General features: G+C 47.2%; 4 protein-coding genes and 1 non-coding gene across 5 annotated transcripts; 3 read left to right on the forward strand and 2 right to left on the reverse strand.

The window, feature by feature from the left end:
• Window positions 1-3,496: 3,496 nt before the first annotated feature.
• On the reverse strand, window positions 3,497-3,586 carry POJ06DRAFT_t67. Its single transcript has one exon. It is a non-coding gene; the product is annotated as a tRNA-Phe (tRNA).
• A 1,847-nt stretch (window positions 3,587-5,433) lies between these two features.
• Window positions 5,434-6,927, forward strand: POJ06DRAFT_200508 (major facilitator superfamily domain-containing protein; the record flags this gene model as incomplete). The annotated part of the gene is made up of 3 exons (XM_056185193.1): window positions 5,434-5,504; window positions 5,559-5,906; window positions 5,958-6,927. The coding sequence occupies 3 exons, from the start codon at window positions 5,434-5,436 to the stop codon at window positions 6,925-6,927; spliced, it is 1,389 nt and encodes a 462-aa protein (XP_056041698.1).
• Window positions 6,928-9,296: 2,369 nt separating this feature from the next.
• Window positions 9,297-11,407, forward strand: POJ06DRAFT_258959 (uncharacterized protein). The gene has a single exon (XM_056188312.1). The coding sequence runs from the start codon at window positions 9,419-9,421 to the stop codon at window positions 10,907-10,909; it is 1,491 nt and encodes a 496-aa protein (XP_056041699.1). The 5' UTR covers window positions 9,297-9,418; the 3' UTR covers window positions 10,910-11,407.
• Window positions 11,408-11,985: 578 nt separating this feature from the next.
• POJ06DRAFT_258960 (Alpha/Beta hydrolase protein) lies at window positions 11,986-14,052 on the forward strand. Its single transcript, XM_056188313.1, has one exon. It carries the CDS (start codon window positions 12,221-12,223, stop codon window positions 13,757-13,759), a length of 1,539 nt encoding a protein of 512 aa, XP_056041700.1. The 5' UTR covers window positions 11,986-12,220; the 3' UTR covers window positions 13,760-14,052.
• Window positions 14,053-14,158: 106 nt separating this feature from the next.
• On the reverse strand, window positions 14,159-16,469 carry POJ06DRAFT_147848 (general substrate transporter). Its single transcript, XM_056184626.1, has 4 exons — window positions 16,309-16,469; window positions 16,150-16,227; window positions 16,001-16,086; window positions 14,159-15,943 (listed from the first exon to the last, which is right to left on the reverse strand). The coding sequence occupies exons 1-4, from the start codon at window positions 16,359-16,361 to the stop codon at window positions 14,559-14,561; spliced, it is 1,602 nt and encodes a 533-aa protein (XP_056041701.1). The 5' UTR covers window positions 16,362-16,469; the 3' UTR covers window positions 14,159-14,558.
• Between the last annotated feature and the right edge of the window lie 631 nt (window positions 16,470-17,100).

The following is a 17,100-nucleotide window of genomic DNA, read 5'->3' on the forward strand; positions in this document are numbered from 1 at the left end:
TGGCAATAACGCGCGCTTGTTAAATTCGTGCAATTCCATTATGTGGTGGGCTACTAATCCTCGCCCGCGAACTATCCTTATTCGCGACGGTTTTCTCCTGAAGTCTAACCCTTACCCTCATCATTTAAGGTTTGTGCCGTTCATGAATTGCTCCTTCGGTCAAGGCGGTAAACGGCGGTAAGATAGATAGCCTGCCATGCTCCACCACAGGAAGTGCAAGCACCTTATCAATCACGAGTTTGATTCAAGGGATAATATCAAAAGTGCCACTGAAAAGTTTCATAATATCAAAAATGCCATTTCGCATCGTACCCAACGTATCTGGCAGAATTCTCCCAACCATCGACCGTAACTCATGCGATCAAAGTCTAGAGACTTCATACAATGCGCACAATGTTTTGACGATCTCGCCTACTCCGACCAGTGCTTGTTGTTTTGAAAAAATCAACGTATTTGTAACTATAAAAGACTAAAGAAAGCAAGGGGCAAACAAAATTCGAGAAGCCACTCGCAGAAACGCGTCGCGCTCATAGTGTAACGATTGCTATCATCAAGCAAATTAAGTTTGCGAGTGGGTACCGGGGCCCTCGGAGATTAGTGCTGGGTACGCTGGGTACTATGCGAAATGGCATTTTTGATATTATAAAACTTTTCAGTGGCATTTTTAATATTATCCCTTGATTCAAACGAAAGTCACTGATTCTATTGCAAGTTTCCGATGGCCTGACTCAAAATCACACTAACCCTGGATAGCTCGTGTTGCTCATTGACTCGCCTGACTACGCCATTCCTTCGACCCTCTCTTTCAGAGCCTGATTAAAACTTGTCTTCATCTGCTTCAGAAGTGTTCCAAAAACAGGAACCAGCACTCCATCGAAAGTCTCGGCCTGGACGAGTCTCGTCTTCAGCAAGCTATCGGGTACTGCAAGGCCAAGAATTCAAACTAATGTTCCAACCAGTACAACACTCGCTTTCCAATGAATACGCATCCGGAGACCGCATCTATCACAAAAGTGCGCTGGAAAAAGTTATGGTTGCCGGGGACGATGGGTGCATAAAGACACATCGGTACCGCAAGTGGCTGACATACTCCGTCGCGGGTCAAATATCATAAGCGGCGGCGCAAAGTGCATGCGCCACAGGCACTGACAATCGCTTAATCCAAGAGTGGATTTGCTCTGCATCGATATCAGTAAGCCGTAAATTAAGTTGCGCCAAAGTTGGCGAAAATTGTCGCCGAATTGATTCATATCAACAAGTGGCAATCATGATGAGTGAAGTACTGTTTTGACACTTTTGTAGCGAATACTATGGTCTGACAAACTGTGAAGATTCGATAGAATAATGCGCTGCTGTATTAATCTATGCCACTGCCGGGCAGAAGAGATAATGTGAAGAAGTTAAAAAACAGCTCTGAGCCCAGACGCAGGATCTGCCGATAGCCTAGTTCCTGAGAGCAGTATCCAGCCTCCACTCTAAAACACGATCAACTGCTGCACCCTATACATGTACTGTAGTCGGTCTGCCGACGCTATTGTGCTGTTATCTACATAGTAGGAAGTATACCTCTAACGAGTTCTGTCTGGAGCATACGTGCTCTCGGACCTCTATACTTGATACATACCTATTCCTTTTGGGGACTAGCGTAAATTGAAATACTGTATGGCAAGATATGCTCACTGAGGGAATTGTTACTGTAAATAAACTTCCAGCGAACAAGCTTTCTTTGCCTCCGCACCGGCCAGCCTGTTTGACCCTGCGCAATCAAGGACTATTCTCGTGTGCATCGGTCCCCGAGATCCCGACTCAGGTTGTACCATCATTTCGCTCCTACTTATATTATTCTGCTGTGTGGTCGTGCGACTTACGGGTACATTGTTTAAAAATACACAGCGATTGCAGTGCCTCACGTTCTCGATTTGTTCAGGCTTTGCGCGAGGTTCGACTATCTGTGAAGGTAAGTTAGGTAACTAACCTCTAGAGTTTGAGAGAGTTTAGCATGCGGCGCCGAGTTAATTATGCGAATGCAGGTCACCGACCTTGCCGTCTTGGTCTGCTAACAACGACTCCTCATTGGACTCCTGCGAACACCCTCGCGGTACCCAAGATATATGCAAAAAGTTGCAAGATCGTCGATGCCGCAAGTCTAGATACCCTGAGCCGCTGGCTACTAGATGCTACTGCGCGACAGTTCTTAGGCGGCATAGCTTCTGTAACGTGCAAACTACTGCGGAGTCGTAGCCCGTGAACCCGAGATTCTCAGTCGAAAATACTCGCAGACCTACGCGATTGCCGTGTGGTCTTTTCACGATTTGGTATATCTGTCTCCCCAATCAGACTTACATATGTTCAGCAAGTTGTTCCGTCGTTGCCAGCTTACTTCGTACTGGTCAGATTCCAAAATCCACTCTCAGCAGCTTGAACTATCTTCACGCTGCCTCTCAGTCCCTGAATAGAATGGTCCTTACTGACAGGGCTATTGCGGATACGGATATCCGCCAAATTTTTCCATATCCGCATCCGCCATCCGCCCTCACAAAGGTGGCGGACATGCATCCGTATCATCATGTGCCGATCGAAAGTATGGTCCACCTCAATTACCTATATAGGATTGGTCTATACGGACTAACCTCTTCAAGAGTGGTCTATTCGGATTCCTGCATCAGATAGGGAGGATGGCATCAAATAGACCTTTATCTACAGCAAACTTCTTATTCCGCTTATTCCTCTCAATAAGAGTCCTGCAGCTAACTATCTTCTGTACTAACGGATCAAAAATGGATCGTATGGTCACCCGCCACAAACGTCTCAATTACTTTGTGCTATAAGAAGTTGTAAATGTTGCGCCACTTGCATGCTTTTCGGCTTGCAATTTGACTAATTACCCAAGGTTGCGCTGCTTTATGCTAAGGTGAGTGCACAGCAGGAGTAGGTTTTGAACGCTCTATGCAGGTTTTTGCCTCAATCCTTCCTAATTAAGTAATCTCTTGATTATCGGCCATGTATCCGCCACGAATTTGTATCGGTATCTGCATCAGCCGATCGAAAGTGTGGCGGATCCTCATCCGCACGGATACCCAATCACCCAAAATCCGCCTATCCGCCTATCCGTAATCCGCCCGCTTACAGCCCTGGGCTAACTTAGTGAACTCAATCAGATCATTTATCATAATTACGCGCAAGTAGTCACACGTATGAGCGTTTCATCTCTTGCACGACTCTGGAATGATGCCTAATGCAATATCAGACTACGTCCAAACAGGTGGCATGTGTAGAGTTTACGATACTGATCGCTAATTAAAGTAATTAAGCAAACGGTTCTGCTCATTTGATTAGATATCAATTTAGAATCATCTATCTGGAAATTACTGTCCGATGACCCTCTTCTGAGTCTTCACTGCCCTATAATCCAGTCACTCGTGTCAGGTTTAAGATTCATCTCCTTAGTAAAAACCCCAATCTGTCGAAACAGCATGAAAGACTGGGAAAAAATAAATGCGATGTCTGTGGATCGAACACAGGACCTTCAGATTAACAACCAAAGTATCACTTCAGTCTGACGCTCTCCCAACTGAGCTAACCCCGCACCCTATTGACGAATTAGTCGTCAGCGGGGCCCAACCCGGCTTGATGCTAGAACCCTTACCCTTGGTTTTTAACGTATTGACAGAGAGAACCTAGGTTTAACAAAAATATCATCAAGCCACTTTTGTTCCGCTTACCCAAAGTGGTCCATCACTGCTGCGGATGCGCAAGGTAGCAAACGTCAGGTCCCATTTGAATCCGAGTTTGCGTCCTTGCCTTCTTCATCGTCCTGCGAATTCTATAAAGAGTTCGACGGCTGCTCTCCTTCAAACCACGCATATGCACTCGTCGATGCCTATATCAGGTATACCAGACATTTTAAACGAGTTCAAGAGACCCTTAAATATGCTGGCTTGGGTCTTGCGCATTTCGCTAGCTTTGATAGCTCTTTCGTTCAAGTGCGTAAGTCGGTTACGTCCTCCTACTACGTTGAACGAATTGGCGAATGCAAAACCCATATGCAATACTATGGTGTGTTACCGGATCGTTTTGAATTCCTCTCTCGGGAATATATGCGGTTCCATTGTACACAAATTAGCGCGCAGTATCCTGATGCCATGATTATAAGGGTACCTTGAACTCGTTTAAGGATAAAATGGCTCGCTTGTCGAACCAAGCTAGTTCGCCATGCATAAGCTTCGTCCACTTTACGGTGGTTCAAAAGACTTATTTTGATTCGTACTAACCAGGACACTCGTTTCGCATTTAGTATCTTGAACTCCACTCCATTATTCATCCTATTTAAAGTAGGAATAGTTCACAATTTTAGCGATTTAAAAGGTCGATTGAAAATACTAGAATGTAATCATTAAATTCCAAATTGTTACACTTTGGCCATCTCTAGTAAGTTATTCGAACAGTTTAGACGCAAAGCTCGCCCTAGAGGATTTGGGCTGATAGGATCGAATGTGTCTTACACTACTCGACTGACGGGTACAAACAAGGGGCTGGTTTTCCAGCTAACGCTTCAGCTAACGAAGTCAGCACAAGGTTGACCAACTAGCGCACAACCCAGATGCTTGTCTCCGGCATCTGTAAAGACAATATTATTTTCGACCGTATACGGAAATATATTGCCGAAGGCGGAAGACACTTAAATTACTAAACTTCCACCTATTACCCAAAGTTCACAGATCACAATTCGCCCTAAGGGACGCCCAGTCATTCCTTCGACTCATAGATGGCTGACGTCGGTTTCTTAATTAGCCACTACTTGGGGAATACTTGTTGACATTCCCTCGGTAATAACCACCACTAGTTTTAAAAGTGAAGAGTCAATTTACTGGACAATTTTGATAGCTCCACTCATAATGAGTAATTTGTAAATACGAACCGTGGCAGCTGTGTGTTGGGATCTCACACCCGTGCTTTGCGGGGTGACAAGTGGGGAGCCCTATCGGTTTCGACGCCGCAGCGGCGCAAATTGCTTATCACAGTGCCCGTTGACATAGTCGGAATATCCCTGCGAACAACTCTCGACATCGAGCATAAGCGCAAGAGGTGGTGAAAGAGTCTTTTTATCTTGTCTATCTGGATACTGACATGTCGCTGTATCGCACGTTGTCCGCGGCATCGACTTCCTCAGAGCTGCCGCTCCTGAATAACACTGACCCATTAAACGACCCTCTGGGTGCAGATGCAGTGAACATACACGACACAGACGATTTGTCCTTATCCGCGGTTGATGACAGTTCAAAGTCGAGCTCATTTGTCAATACACCTGCTTCGGTATCGTCAACTTCAAGCGAGGATGCTCTCGACCGGCCACCAGTTGACTTAGACACACTATATGGTGGGCAGTTTGTGGGTGTTAAGTTGCCGCCGAAAGGGTCTCCGGAACGGAATGAGATGGAGAGGAAATTGAAATTAAGAATTGATATGTCAATATTGCCTATCGTCATTGCTATGTATATGCTCAAGTGTGTCCGCCCGCCAACCGATTGTGATACTAGATACTAACATATGAATTATAGTTACCTCGATCGTAACAATATCGCAGCCGCAAAACTTGGCTCTCTAATCGAGGATCTTAATCTAACGGGCACGCAATACTCTTCCTGCGTCTCCATTCTCTTTGTGAGCTACACGCTCATGCAGATTCCGTCGAATTTAATCCTCGAAAAAGTCGGACATCCATCGATATATTTACCAGCTGCTATGACAATCTGGGGATTGTTGTCGATGCTGACGGCAATCGTGACTGGCTATCGCGAATTGTTGTGGATTCGATTTTTGATTGGATTTGCCGAGGCAGCGTTTTATCCGGGCACTGTGTTTTACATGTCATGCTGGTATACAAAATACGAGATTGCAAAGCGATCGTACGTACGCATTTATTAAATGACGGGGAAATATTGTTGACGAATATACAGGGCTATCTTCGTTTGCGGGTCGTGGATTTCTGGTGCATTTTCTGGATTAGTGGCTTATGGAGTACTCGAGAATCTCGACGGTACTTTAGGTCTCTCTGCCTGGCGATGGCTTTTCTTAATCGAAGGGACAATTACCGTAGCCGTCGCCTTAATCGCCATGCCAATCCTACCAAACCTTCCCGCTACGACGCGCTGGTTGTCAAAAGAAGAACGACTCCTCGGCGTGCTCCGCATGATTGAAGACGTTGGTCAACAAGACGAGGATTCGGCGGCTGCCCCATTATCCTCCACCAGGAAACCATCGTCCAAGTTCGAGTCAGCGATGGCGGGCTTCATGATGGCGGTCAAGGACCCTAAAGTCCTCATCATCCTCCAAATGATGTTCAGTCTCGCAATGACTGGCGGCATCAACACCGTCTTCCCGACGATCGTGGATTCACTTGGTTTTAGTCGGCCGAAAACACTGCTACTTACCGCGCCGCCATGGATTCTGTGCTCGATCACGTCGGTTATAAATAGTTTTCACTCCGACAAGACCGGCGAACGGTGCATGCACATGCTCTGGGGCCCATGTCTCGCTCTTCTCGGTTTTCTGATCTGCGTTGTGACAACTTCCACATTTCTACGCTATATCGCCATGCTGTTCCTCCTCCAAATTTACAACTCCTGGTCACTAGGTTTCGCATGGATGGCAACGACTGTGCCTCGACCACCCATCAAACGAGCTGCTGCAGTGGCGTTCGTTAACATTGGCGGCAACATACCCAACATAATCGTCCCGTTTTTGTTTTACCAGGGAAGCGAGCCGAAGTTCTATTTGGGATTTGGCGTGTGTGCGTTGTTTGCTATATTGGGCATGCTGGGCGCATTGGCGTTAAGAGCGCAGTTGAGACGCTTGAATGTGAAGTTGGAGAGGGGTGGCAAGGTTGATGGACTCGATGGAAGTACTGGGTTTCGGTTTATTTATTAGACGGGGTGTGTCGGTTTCGAAGTGTGGTCTTGCATACTTGGCTGGGTTGCATTCTATACTTCTCTGGTAGATAATATTGGCGTAGAGTTAGAGTTGAATTTTGCAAATAGTAGATGGATGTAAGTTTGTAGATTAGTTATACAATATCAGTATTAGGCGTCGTCCCAAGGGGCCATAATGTTAATGAAAACTTTGAATCATATCCTAAATACGTCGTCGGGGTAATCTGCCATAGTTCCGGTAATCCTTGACCGAGAGCTGCACAATATATTGTTGGCCGCTTATTTAAATTTTTCGGATGCAGGAGGATCGTATTCGGGCGGTTGGTCCTTAACAGATGGATATATGATAGGCGACAAGAGTCAAACAAAAGCGGCGCGTAGGTGGAGACTGGTGGTATATTCAAGTAGTCAGCAACAACAAGGATCTCAAGAGCTATGGGTGCCTGAGACGCCGACGACTATGGTCCAGTTACAACGTCAGGCAGAGACAATTAAAAAGTATCTAAGACGTCGCACCGTGAGCCAAGTCCAACGAATGTCGCAGTTCATCAGATGAAGAAGTGCGCGGAAATAGCGATCTATCAGGCCGTGGTTTTAAATGACCAACTTACACAACTGCAGGACACTGTACAACGCCAAAAACGAAAACGCGAAGCTCCTAGTCATATATTACTTCTAATACTATTTTGACCACAGCAGAAGGCCAACGGCAGACACGAAGAAATGGTCCAGCGAGAGAAGCAGGGTACCCCAGTTCTAGATGCAACGAGTAATAACAGACGATGTGGGCGTTGCAAAGAAGTCGGACAGGGCTGTGGCGGATGCGGATATCCGCCAAATTTTCCCATATCCGCATCCGCCATCCGCCTTTTTGAAATTGGCGGATATGTATCCGCCTTTTTATCCGCTTTTCGACAGCATGGCGGATACGGATCCGCCAGATATCTGGCGGATAAGTGCTAGAATAACTTCTTGTCGGACTAGTCGAACTATGCAAGTTGAGGGTTAGGGCTAACTGTGACCCTAACCCTGCTCGATTTTGACCTTTTTTTCAATTTAATTAAGAATATACGGATTATCCGCCATATCCGCCTCTCTGAGGGTTGGCAGATTTCTATCCGGCATCTGTATCCGCCAATCGAAAGTATGGCGGATACGTATCCGCGGCGGATATCCTATCCGCCAAATCCGCCTATCCGCCTATCCGCCTACAGCCCTGAAGGCGGACATAACTCTCGTACATGTAAGCTGGATAACGAATAATTTTTTATTGCCTATAATATTATTTACCTTCGCTGTGGATTGCTATTTAGAAAATAAATGGAATGGTCGGTTTTAGTGATCCGCTCGCTTGGTTGATCCGCTCGCATGCCGATCACGTTAGTGGAGTAATTAATAGTTGTATAACTAACAATAATTTGTACCTAACGACATTGACCGAGCCTCGGACCATCCTGGTCATGCCTTATATACTTGGTTTGGATATTTCGGCCGAGGCCTACTTATTGTCGTGTGCGCAATCTCAAGTAACTAAACAAATCACAGGTGAGCTGACTTAATTTAATCCAAAACTGCCAAGAAACCGCTTCATGCGCCATTTATTCACTGTTACACAAACATGCGAACCGCGATCGCATTCCGTTACTTTGTTGGCTTCCAATATATCGTGTTCCCGCTGCCTTCTAAGCTTAGCACTGTATTCTGGACCGCTCAGCTTTCGAATGTGCCCTCTGCTAGGTTATTAAAATTGTCGAATGTGAGCTAACTGTCTGCACAAGGTCTGTATGGGCTCGCGTACGGCTGTTGGCAGCATGGGGTTAGGGCTCGAACGGACGCGTCTCTGGTAAACAGATCGCGAACTCGCGTCGGCCATTCAGTCATGTGCTCGTCTATTTCTCGCTTCCGTGACCAATAACGCATCCTGCCAAGAAAACTCACATGCGCGATTTATTCGATGTTGCACAAAAATACAAGTTAATTAAATGACGCGTATGAGCTTTGCACAGCAAAAGCTGACTTCCAATTATAATACGGCCAACCGCCGCCTCCATCGCTCCAAACCAGATTTCGTCTACGTACAGGCGGCGTCGCAGGATTCGGTCGAAGATGGCGAGAACAAAGCCACTTGATCTCGTTCCTGCGACGCCTTTCTCAAAGGTAAGCAAGTGCCAGTAGCAAGAGGGGAGTTATCGATGCAATGATACTAACAAAATCAGGTTCCTAGTACACGAACCCTTCGTCTACTACTAACCAAATCAGATTCGAGTTGTGACAGACTGAGATCGTCTTTCTATGCGAGCACGCTACTAGTCTTCGGGCGAGTAGCGTGCGTTGAGACTTGTCTCCTGGTTAGCCATGGTCACATGACTGGCATGCAAGGTAGCATCGGATCCCGGCGTTGTCAAAACGTTGGGTCTGGTGCCGTCTAATACAAGGGAGAGAGTAGATCCCAGTGCGAGAGTAGATCCCAGTGCAATCCATCCACAACGATGTCCAGCCAGGCGCTCATACCGACCACCCAACGAAAATTTTTTCTCCTCGCAGCTACAGCACTTGCTGCAACGTCAGCATTCTCCGTACTATGTACGCTAACAGTTCAATCTTACCAGCGATCCCGCAGACTCGCAGAACTCAAGGCATCAATTGACGTCGGGGATCCAACGCCTTCAGTTTCTCGACGTACCTCAGTCGATGACCATTCCTCCGAGTCTTCGCGCAAGAAAACATTACGTGTGACGAAACTCAATGAATTGGGCGTGCCAGCGTCCCACTCTCTCGCACCCATCTCCGAATCCGGCACAAAGTTTGAGTGGGATCCAGACCTGATAGACGAGCAGCTCGCGCGCAATCGGGTCTTTTTGGGCGACGAGGGCCTTCAGAAGGTGCGGAATGCGTTTGTGATTGTGGTTGGGTGTGGTGGTGTTGGTAGTTGGATTGTTGCCATGCTTGTTCGATCCGGAATTGGCAAACTGCGCATTATTGACTTTGATCAAGTCACGCTGTCGTCGCTGAATCGGCATGCGAGCGCTACATTGGAAGATGTGGGTACACCGAAAGTTGAGAGTCTTAGGAAGTACTTGAGCAAGGTGGCACCGTGGGTTGAGATTGAGACGAAGGTTGAGCTGTGGCATAAGGATAGTGCGGACAGGCTATTGGAAGGAAGGCCAACGTATGTCGTTGACGCAATTGATAATATTGACACAAAGGTGGACTTACTAGAATATTGCTACAATAACGGACTACCAGTTATTTCGGCGATGGGGGCAGGCTGTAAGGCTGATCCAACTAGGATCCAGATTGACGACATCTCGGGATCGGCTGAGGATCCACTAGCCAGAGCGACCAGACGACGGCTACGTTTGAAGGGTATCACTACTGGTATCACTGTCGTATTCTCCTCCGAAAAGCCTGGCTCGGAGAAAGCGTCCTTACTACCATTAGATGAGGACGTGTTCAAACAAGGCAAGGTCAATGAGCTAGGAGTTTTGCAGGACTTTAGAGCAAGAATATTGCCCGTCCTTGGAACTATGCCGGGAATTTTTGGGTTAGCGATTTCCACTCATATTTTGACACATATAGGAGGATATCCGATTGACGAGTATATCGTCGGTCGGAATAGAGTCAAAACTTATGACTCCGTCTTGCATCATCTTGCCGGTCAAAAGATGCGGTTAGAAGGATCTCAGAAGTTACCACTAGATACAGAAGACATTGGATACCTGGTGGAGGAGGTGTTCCGTGGCCGATCGGTGGTCTCGCGAGAAAGCGGAGGCAGTCGCATTGCGCTTACAAAATGGCACTTGGAAGACGGGTGGACAGCTCAGAATATTGTTTTGATGACAAAAGAAGAGGCTAAGAGACATGAAGCACGTGTCCTCAAAGGCGGCGAAAAGGTTGAAAATGTATATCCCCAGGCAGTTATAGACCTTGTCAGGAGACGGCTGGAGGAAGAAAAAGTATATAGTCGCTTCCGTGAGTAGCTGCACTTGGTTGCAATGTATTATAAGGCAATCCATGCTGTAATATTGTTGCGCACTATAAATAGCCTATCGCGGCCACACAGTACTGCATAAAAATAGTACGCATTGTTGTGGATTCTCACTGAGCCTAGCCTATAGGAAACGTGAATTGATATCGCCGATTAGAGCGGACGAATCTCAAGATGCTTCGGTTTAGGGTAACCCGGAGCCGCAATGCACAAGGTCTGGGATGGTTTGGCTAACTATGGGATAGCAACATGAAAGATGCTGGTTAAGCACACAGCTAGATCGAGATAGTGTCACAGCTATTGGGTAGGTAACTGCTTGATTTTTATAGAGACAGATCCTCGATGTCAGTTGCTTGTCGAACCCCAGGAGCTGCCAAGTTGCGTAATTAACACTTCTTGGCATACAAATATGATAAGTCTGTAAGTAATTTAGTATTACGATTCAAAATATATCGCCACCGCCTATTGAGCATACCGCAAAAAGTAGCCGTTAAGTATTCATTGACGCAAATGGTGGTAGATTCCGTGAATAGAAGGAAATGGGCATAAATGGACAAAGGTTAGGATTGGCCGGTTCATAGGAAACCTGGTTACTCTTAGTGTTGATAAACTGGCAATAGACGCTGGAGTGATTCCAGAAAAACTAACTACCGAGCGTATCCAAGTCTAATCCACCATGAGATTGCAGTCACCTCAGGTACAACATCTATCATCTCAGTATAAACCAGAACCCAACTCCGCTGTGAACAAGTAACATCGAAAGATCGCTCACCGTTTTTGTAACAATCATCCCGCATGAGGAGCATCTGTCGACAAAACTAACAAGAGCCGAAGGCAGGACCGATATTCGATATTCAATCCTTCTCATCGGGTTAGGTCTTCACCAAATTTGACCAAAAGTTATGCCGGGACAGTTATAAACAGTTATGCCTATAATGCATTAACGCCGGCACATAGACAGGGCATATATACCACAAATTGCAGCAGATGTGCAGGGGCAGCACGTGCAATTGCGCGACTACTACCGACATTGGCGTCAGCTAATTTTTTGCCTGTTGGCTTATCACTGTCCGCAGCGATTTGTAAGGCAGCAATATGACCGTAAAGTCATCAGGCTACTCGGCTGTTAACTGAGAGTTTCTGCCGTTAGCTTTCATTTGAATGACTGCTATTCGATATAATAAAGACTGTCCCTTATTCCTATACTCTCTACTCCTTCGATAGACTACTACACTGAGAGGAAGTGCACAGATCTCTCGGCCTGTGCATCTACAGATTTGTCATAATCGATTCGCCTAATATCATGGGTCGTCTACCTATCTCAGCACGCTCTCTGCGCATCGCTCGGCCCCTGCGAGGCGTCTCGTCGTCTGCGAAAGCTGCTCAGGCTGTACCAATGCGAGCGCAACCGTTTGCTGCTACCTACGCTCCAAGTCCAGTCCCGCAACATGCTCCTCCTTCTCCATCTCCAATTGCATCATCTCGGTCTCGGACACCTTCCAATGCGCAAATGTCATTCCCTTGTCTTGATATTCTCGAGCACCGCACTCGCTCGTTCGACAGCGGTCCCGAGCCGACATACTCGAGGAACTTGACGGGATTCGAAGTCTACCATTCCTCGCAGCCTCTACGTCTCGATAATGGTGGTATTTTGCGAGAGTTCGACATTGCGTACGAAACTTGGGGCGAATTGAACGAAGATAATTCGAATGCGATCCTTCTTCACACTGGACTCTCGGCATCGTCACACGCCCACTCACATTCGAAGAACACTGCACCAGGGTGGTGGCAAAAATTCATTGGACCAGGTTGTGCCATAGACACCAACCGCTTCTTTGTTATCTGCACGAATGTTATAGGGGGTTGCTACGGCTCGTCAGGACCGTCATCAATTGATCCGGCCGACGGCGAACGTTATGCTACTCGTTTTCCTATAGTCACTATCGACGACATGACTCGTGCCCAGCGCAGACTTCTCGTAGAGCATCTTGGCATTACCAAGCTCCACGCGTCAGTCGGAGCGTCCATGGGCGGCATGCAATCGCTTTCATTTGGGACTCAATTCCCGGAATCCGTGGGTAGAATCGTGTCTATTTCCGGCTGTGCGCGCTCACACCCGTACTCAATCGCCATGCGCCACACACAGCGACAAGTTCTCATGGCTGATCCTAACTGGCGCCGAGGATTCTACTACGATTCCGTCCCGCCACACGCAGGAATGAAGCTGGCGCGCGAGATTGCTACGATTACCTACAGATCGGGTCCAGAATGGGAACAGCGATTCGGTCGAAGACGGGCGGATCCAAGTAAGGTTCCTGCATTGTGCGCCGACTTTTTGATTGAGACGTACCTTGATCATCAGGGCGAGAAGTTCTGCTTGGAATACGATGCCAATTCGTTACTGTATGTGTCCAAGGCTATGGATTTATTCGACCTCTCGCTGTCTGCCAGGCAGAACGCCATCGCAACTCGAGCAGCGATAAATCTTGCCCAAGCCGACACCGCATCTTGCGCTCTACCGCGAGACCCGTACAAGGAGCAGACAAAAGAAGTTGCGGACGCACACCATCAAGTCAACTTTGACGAGGCCCGTGAGGATTTGGTCGCCGGCATGCTGCCGCTACAGGACATGCCCGTATTTGTTCTGGGCGTCGAGTCAGATATCTTGTTCCCGAGCTGGCAACAAAAGGAAATCGTCGACGTTTTGCGGGACGGCGGCAATACTAAAGTCGAACACGTCGAGCTTGGTTCTGATGTCAGTTTGTACGGACATGATACGTTTTTGCTATCGCTCAAAGACGTGGGTGAGCCAGTGAAGGCATTTTTGGAGAAGGACGTCTAGATCATATTCTCATCAGCATTATTACATTATTAGAAAAAATTTCTAAGCACTAGCTTAGCATGAGGGGTTGCAATTGCATTTGGGTTCGGAGGAATTTAGAAAACTCTTGGAAGCCGGAGTTCTATTTGTGGTTTGTCATGATTGTGCTACAATCTGGTTTAAAACAAAGCTTAATCGGATATATTGGATTTATTGATTTCTATCGCTGCCTGTGCAACTATGGATAGCTTGGATTTGTCCGGTGACGATGAGAATAGCTCGTCGATAAGTGGGTTCCTACCAAGTGAGCACAAAAGTAATTCTTCAATTTTGAAATAAGCATTCAACCGACATACATAGTACAAAGAGCCCAAATCACCCTCCCATGAATATAACAAACTCGCAAGACGACACTGATGTGAACCGGACTAGCATGCCACAATTATCCAAATTTCCCCACAAAATAATGGAAGACATACATACGGAGTGATAAATGACCATTTGTATACAAAGCATATCAACAGATACCGATATAATGAAATTTTATACACGAAAATAAAGAAACACAGCCGAATAAAAAAAAAATACCAAAGTTTTCGATTCTATAAATTGTATTATAAATTCGAAATCACCATCTAACTACCGCGCTAACAAATGTCCTCTCCCTGGAATATAAATTAGAATCTTTGATGCAATCTAACCAATATGCCGTGCTCTTGTGGAATGGATTTCTTTCAGTATTCTACGCATGAATACTGGCAATCCAAAAAATACAAGAACAAGTTACGAATGTGTCGTTGTTGATGTGATGCAGCCATTCTTAGTCCTGGTGGCCGTGTTGCTTGCCAAATTGCTCAAATTGCTCGGTTGAACGTCGATTGATGAATGCTTGTTCCTCCAGCGGCCGCGAGACGCCAAGCGGATCCATGTCATCATCGTCAACCGAAGTTCTGTGCCGCAATATTCCACCGTCGCTCTCAATCTCTGCTTCGAGATCGTCATGGCCTAGTGGCGTCGGGGCAACCGTCGCGTCGCCAAAGATCTGGTCCATATCCTCCAACGAGACGCCCTTGGTCTCGGGATACGTAAAGTATACGAGGACGAAGGACATGCAGCAGAAGAAGGCATGTAATAGGTACATCCGCCACTCGATCCATTCCTGCAGAACTGGCGTCATTTCTCCAACGACCCAGTTGAAGGCCCAGTTAGTGGCGGTCGAAAGCGAGGCACCCTTCGCACGGACAGAGAGTGGGAGAATTTCGGGCGGGTAGAGCCATGGGATAGGACCCCAAGAGTATCCGAAGAACGCGTTGTACACGATGACGAAGAAGACTGTGAGTGTTGGTGTGAGTGGCACGTCGAGATAGATTGAGTACGAGATCATGGAGAGTGAAAATGCCATGATGATTGCACCGGACAACAAGATAGGCCGACGACCCCAGTGATCGACCAAGAACCATGGCGGTACGGTAGAAGCAACGTACACCAACGCATTAAGACCAGTCATGAGAATAGCGTCCCGGCCTGCCCAGCCAGCTTCCTCAAACACCAATGGAGCATAGTACGAGATGACGTTGATACCGTTCAACTGAGCGAATGCTTGAGACGACATGGCAATCAACACGCGTTTCTTGTATTTTCTCCACATATCAGCATACGAGCGCTCGCCCTCGGCGCGCATGATGAGAACGTTCTCCTTAATCTCGTTGAACTCCTGTTTAGCCCGTGGATGCTCAGTGTCACCGCCAGCATGGAGATTAGCTATGACAATGATTCCCTCCGCGTCATGGTCATTGTCTAGCAGCCAACGTGGAGTCTCGGAGATAATCATCGAACCAACGCATAGCAAGGATCCCATAATGCACTGAAGCAGTAGTGGCAATCGCCACGAGAAATCACTCTCGATAAAGCTGCACACGTAATCCACCCAAACAGACGCGGCGTAGCCGACAACATTACCTGTGAATTCGATACATGCTAGCCGTCCGCGATGGTCGGCCGGCGAAATTTCCGACTGGTAGACGGGAACGATGGTCGACAACATACCAACGCCAAAGCCAGAAATAACACGTCCGATAATCATAGTGTTCATGCCGACTGCAAAGGTCTGGAATGCACCACCGACGACGAAGACCATCGAGCCATAGAAAATTGTCCGCCGTCGTCCGATAATATCACCTATCCTGCCGACCATGAGGGAGGAGACTACATGTGGTTAGCCACACTTTGTACTGCAGCAGCCTTGGACTAAATACAACATACTAAGAGCTCCTATCTCGAGAATGGCGACCATGGTACCCAATTGGGCACGAGTTGGCTTCTCAAAGTACTCGAGGAAGTACGGACCGCTACGCCAGCTATTAGTTACCCCTTCTTATGGCGGAAACGAGATTCATAAGGTTATAGCATACGTAATAATACCGGACATGACACCCTGATCATATCCAAAAAGAAACACGCCGAGTGACACGAAAATGGATGTGAAATAACTTATAAGCGTGTTAGCATCATTGCGACTCCGTATCACATACCGTCGTAGTAACTATATCGAGTTAGACATATACACGTACAGTAAGGGCTTGCCCGTCAGGGCGCCAGTAGGCTTTTGTGACCCTGCGTCCATAGTTGCAGTTGTTCGAGTTCCTCGAAAGGCTTGTCGGGACAAGGTCAAGTTGCGAGAAGATCGTGTGGGAAGGCCGCCGTCGTTGTCTGCGTCCAGGGGAATAATCCTGGCTATTGCCACAATCCAAAGTGCCAAATTCTTGTTGGGCTACGGAGTATCTGCAGCGTAAATTATGCAGTTACAGCACGAGCTGTCGCACGTGGAGAAGTTTGTGTGTCTACCAATAGCTGCTCACAATTGTTCGACGCCAGACCAGACGCCAGATAAGCGAACACCGCTGCCGGATCCCGAAATTAAACCTCACATAATGGGCGGATAATTCAGCATTTATTGTCATTTTATTGAAGAGTCTGGGATTCATCAGCTCTATAGCGTATAGCGAGCGTCGTTTATACAAACACTATGTGGCAATGCTACATTATGGGCACAGTGCGCGCAGCATTCTCTTTTAGAATAGGCTCGGAAGCCGCAGCCCTTGCAGCTCCTGCCCAACGCAGCAATTGGCACTGAGTTTTCGTATCTGGCATTCTCGCGGTGGAATAGGACGTTAGCTGTGAGGAATAGTATTTACTATTTGAGGAGCCAACGCGCGCCTCACTCTGTTCGACATGCGAGATATGTAGATAGACTAATAAGACTTAGCCATTCCCGGTAGTGCGTCGTCTTCGAAACGCGGGAACGCCGCCTACGCGCAGCAAACACGCAGCCCCGGCGGCAAATCCATTGCCGGATGACGTCA

The sequence above is a fragment of the Lipomyces tetrasporus genome, assembly GCF_029532465.1.
Source record: "Lipomyces tetrasporus strain NRRL Y-64009 chromosome Unknown POJ06scaffold_9, whole genome shotgun sequence".
Taxonomy (NCBI): domain Eukaryota; kingdom Fungi; phylum Ascomycota; class Lipomycetes; order Lipomycetales; family Lipomycetaceae; genus Lipomyces; species Lipomyces tetrasporus.

Excerpts from the sequence above, each read along its gene's own strand:
- POJ06DRAFT_258959 (XM_056188312.1), top strand. The coding sequence starts at position 9,419 with ATGTCCAGCCAGGCGCTCATACCGACCACCCAACGAAAATTTTTTCTC.
- POJ06DRAFT_258960 (XM_056188313.1), top strand. The coding sequence starts at position 12,221 with ATGGGTCGTCTACCTATCTCAGCACGCTCTCTGCGCATCGCTCGGCCC.
- POJ06DRAFT_147848 (XM_056184626.1), bottom strand. The coding sequence starts at position 16,361 with ATGGACGCAGGGTCACAAAAGCCTACTGGCGCCCTGACGGGCAAGCCC. Across the intron at positions 16,228-16,308 it reads CTGACGGGCAAGCCCTTACT|TTATTTCACATCCATTTTCG; the intron begins GTACGTGTATAT and ends CACGCTTATAAG. Across the intron at positions 15,944-16,000 it reads TCTCGAGATAGGAGCTCTTA|TCTCCTCCCTCATGGTCGGC; the intron begins GTATGTTGTATT and ends AACCACATGTAG.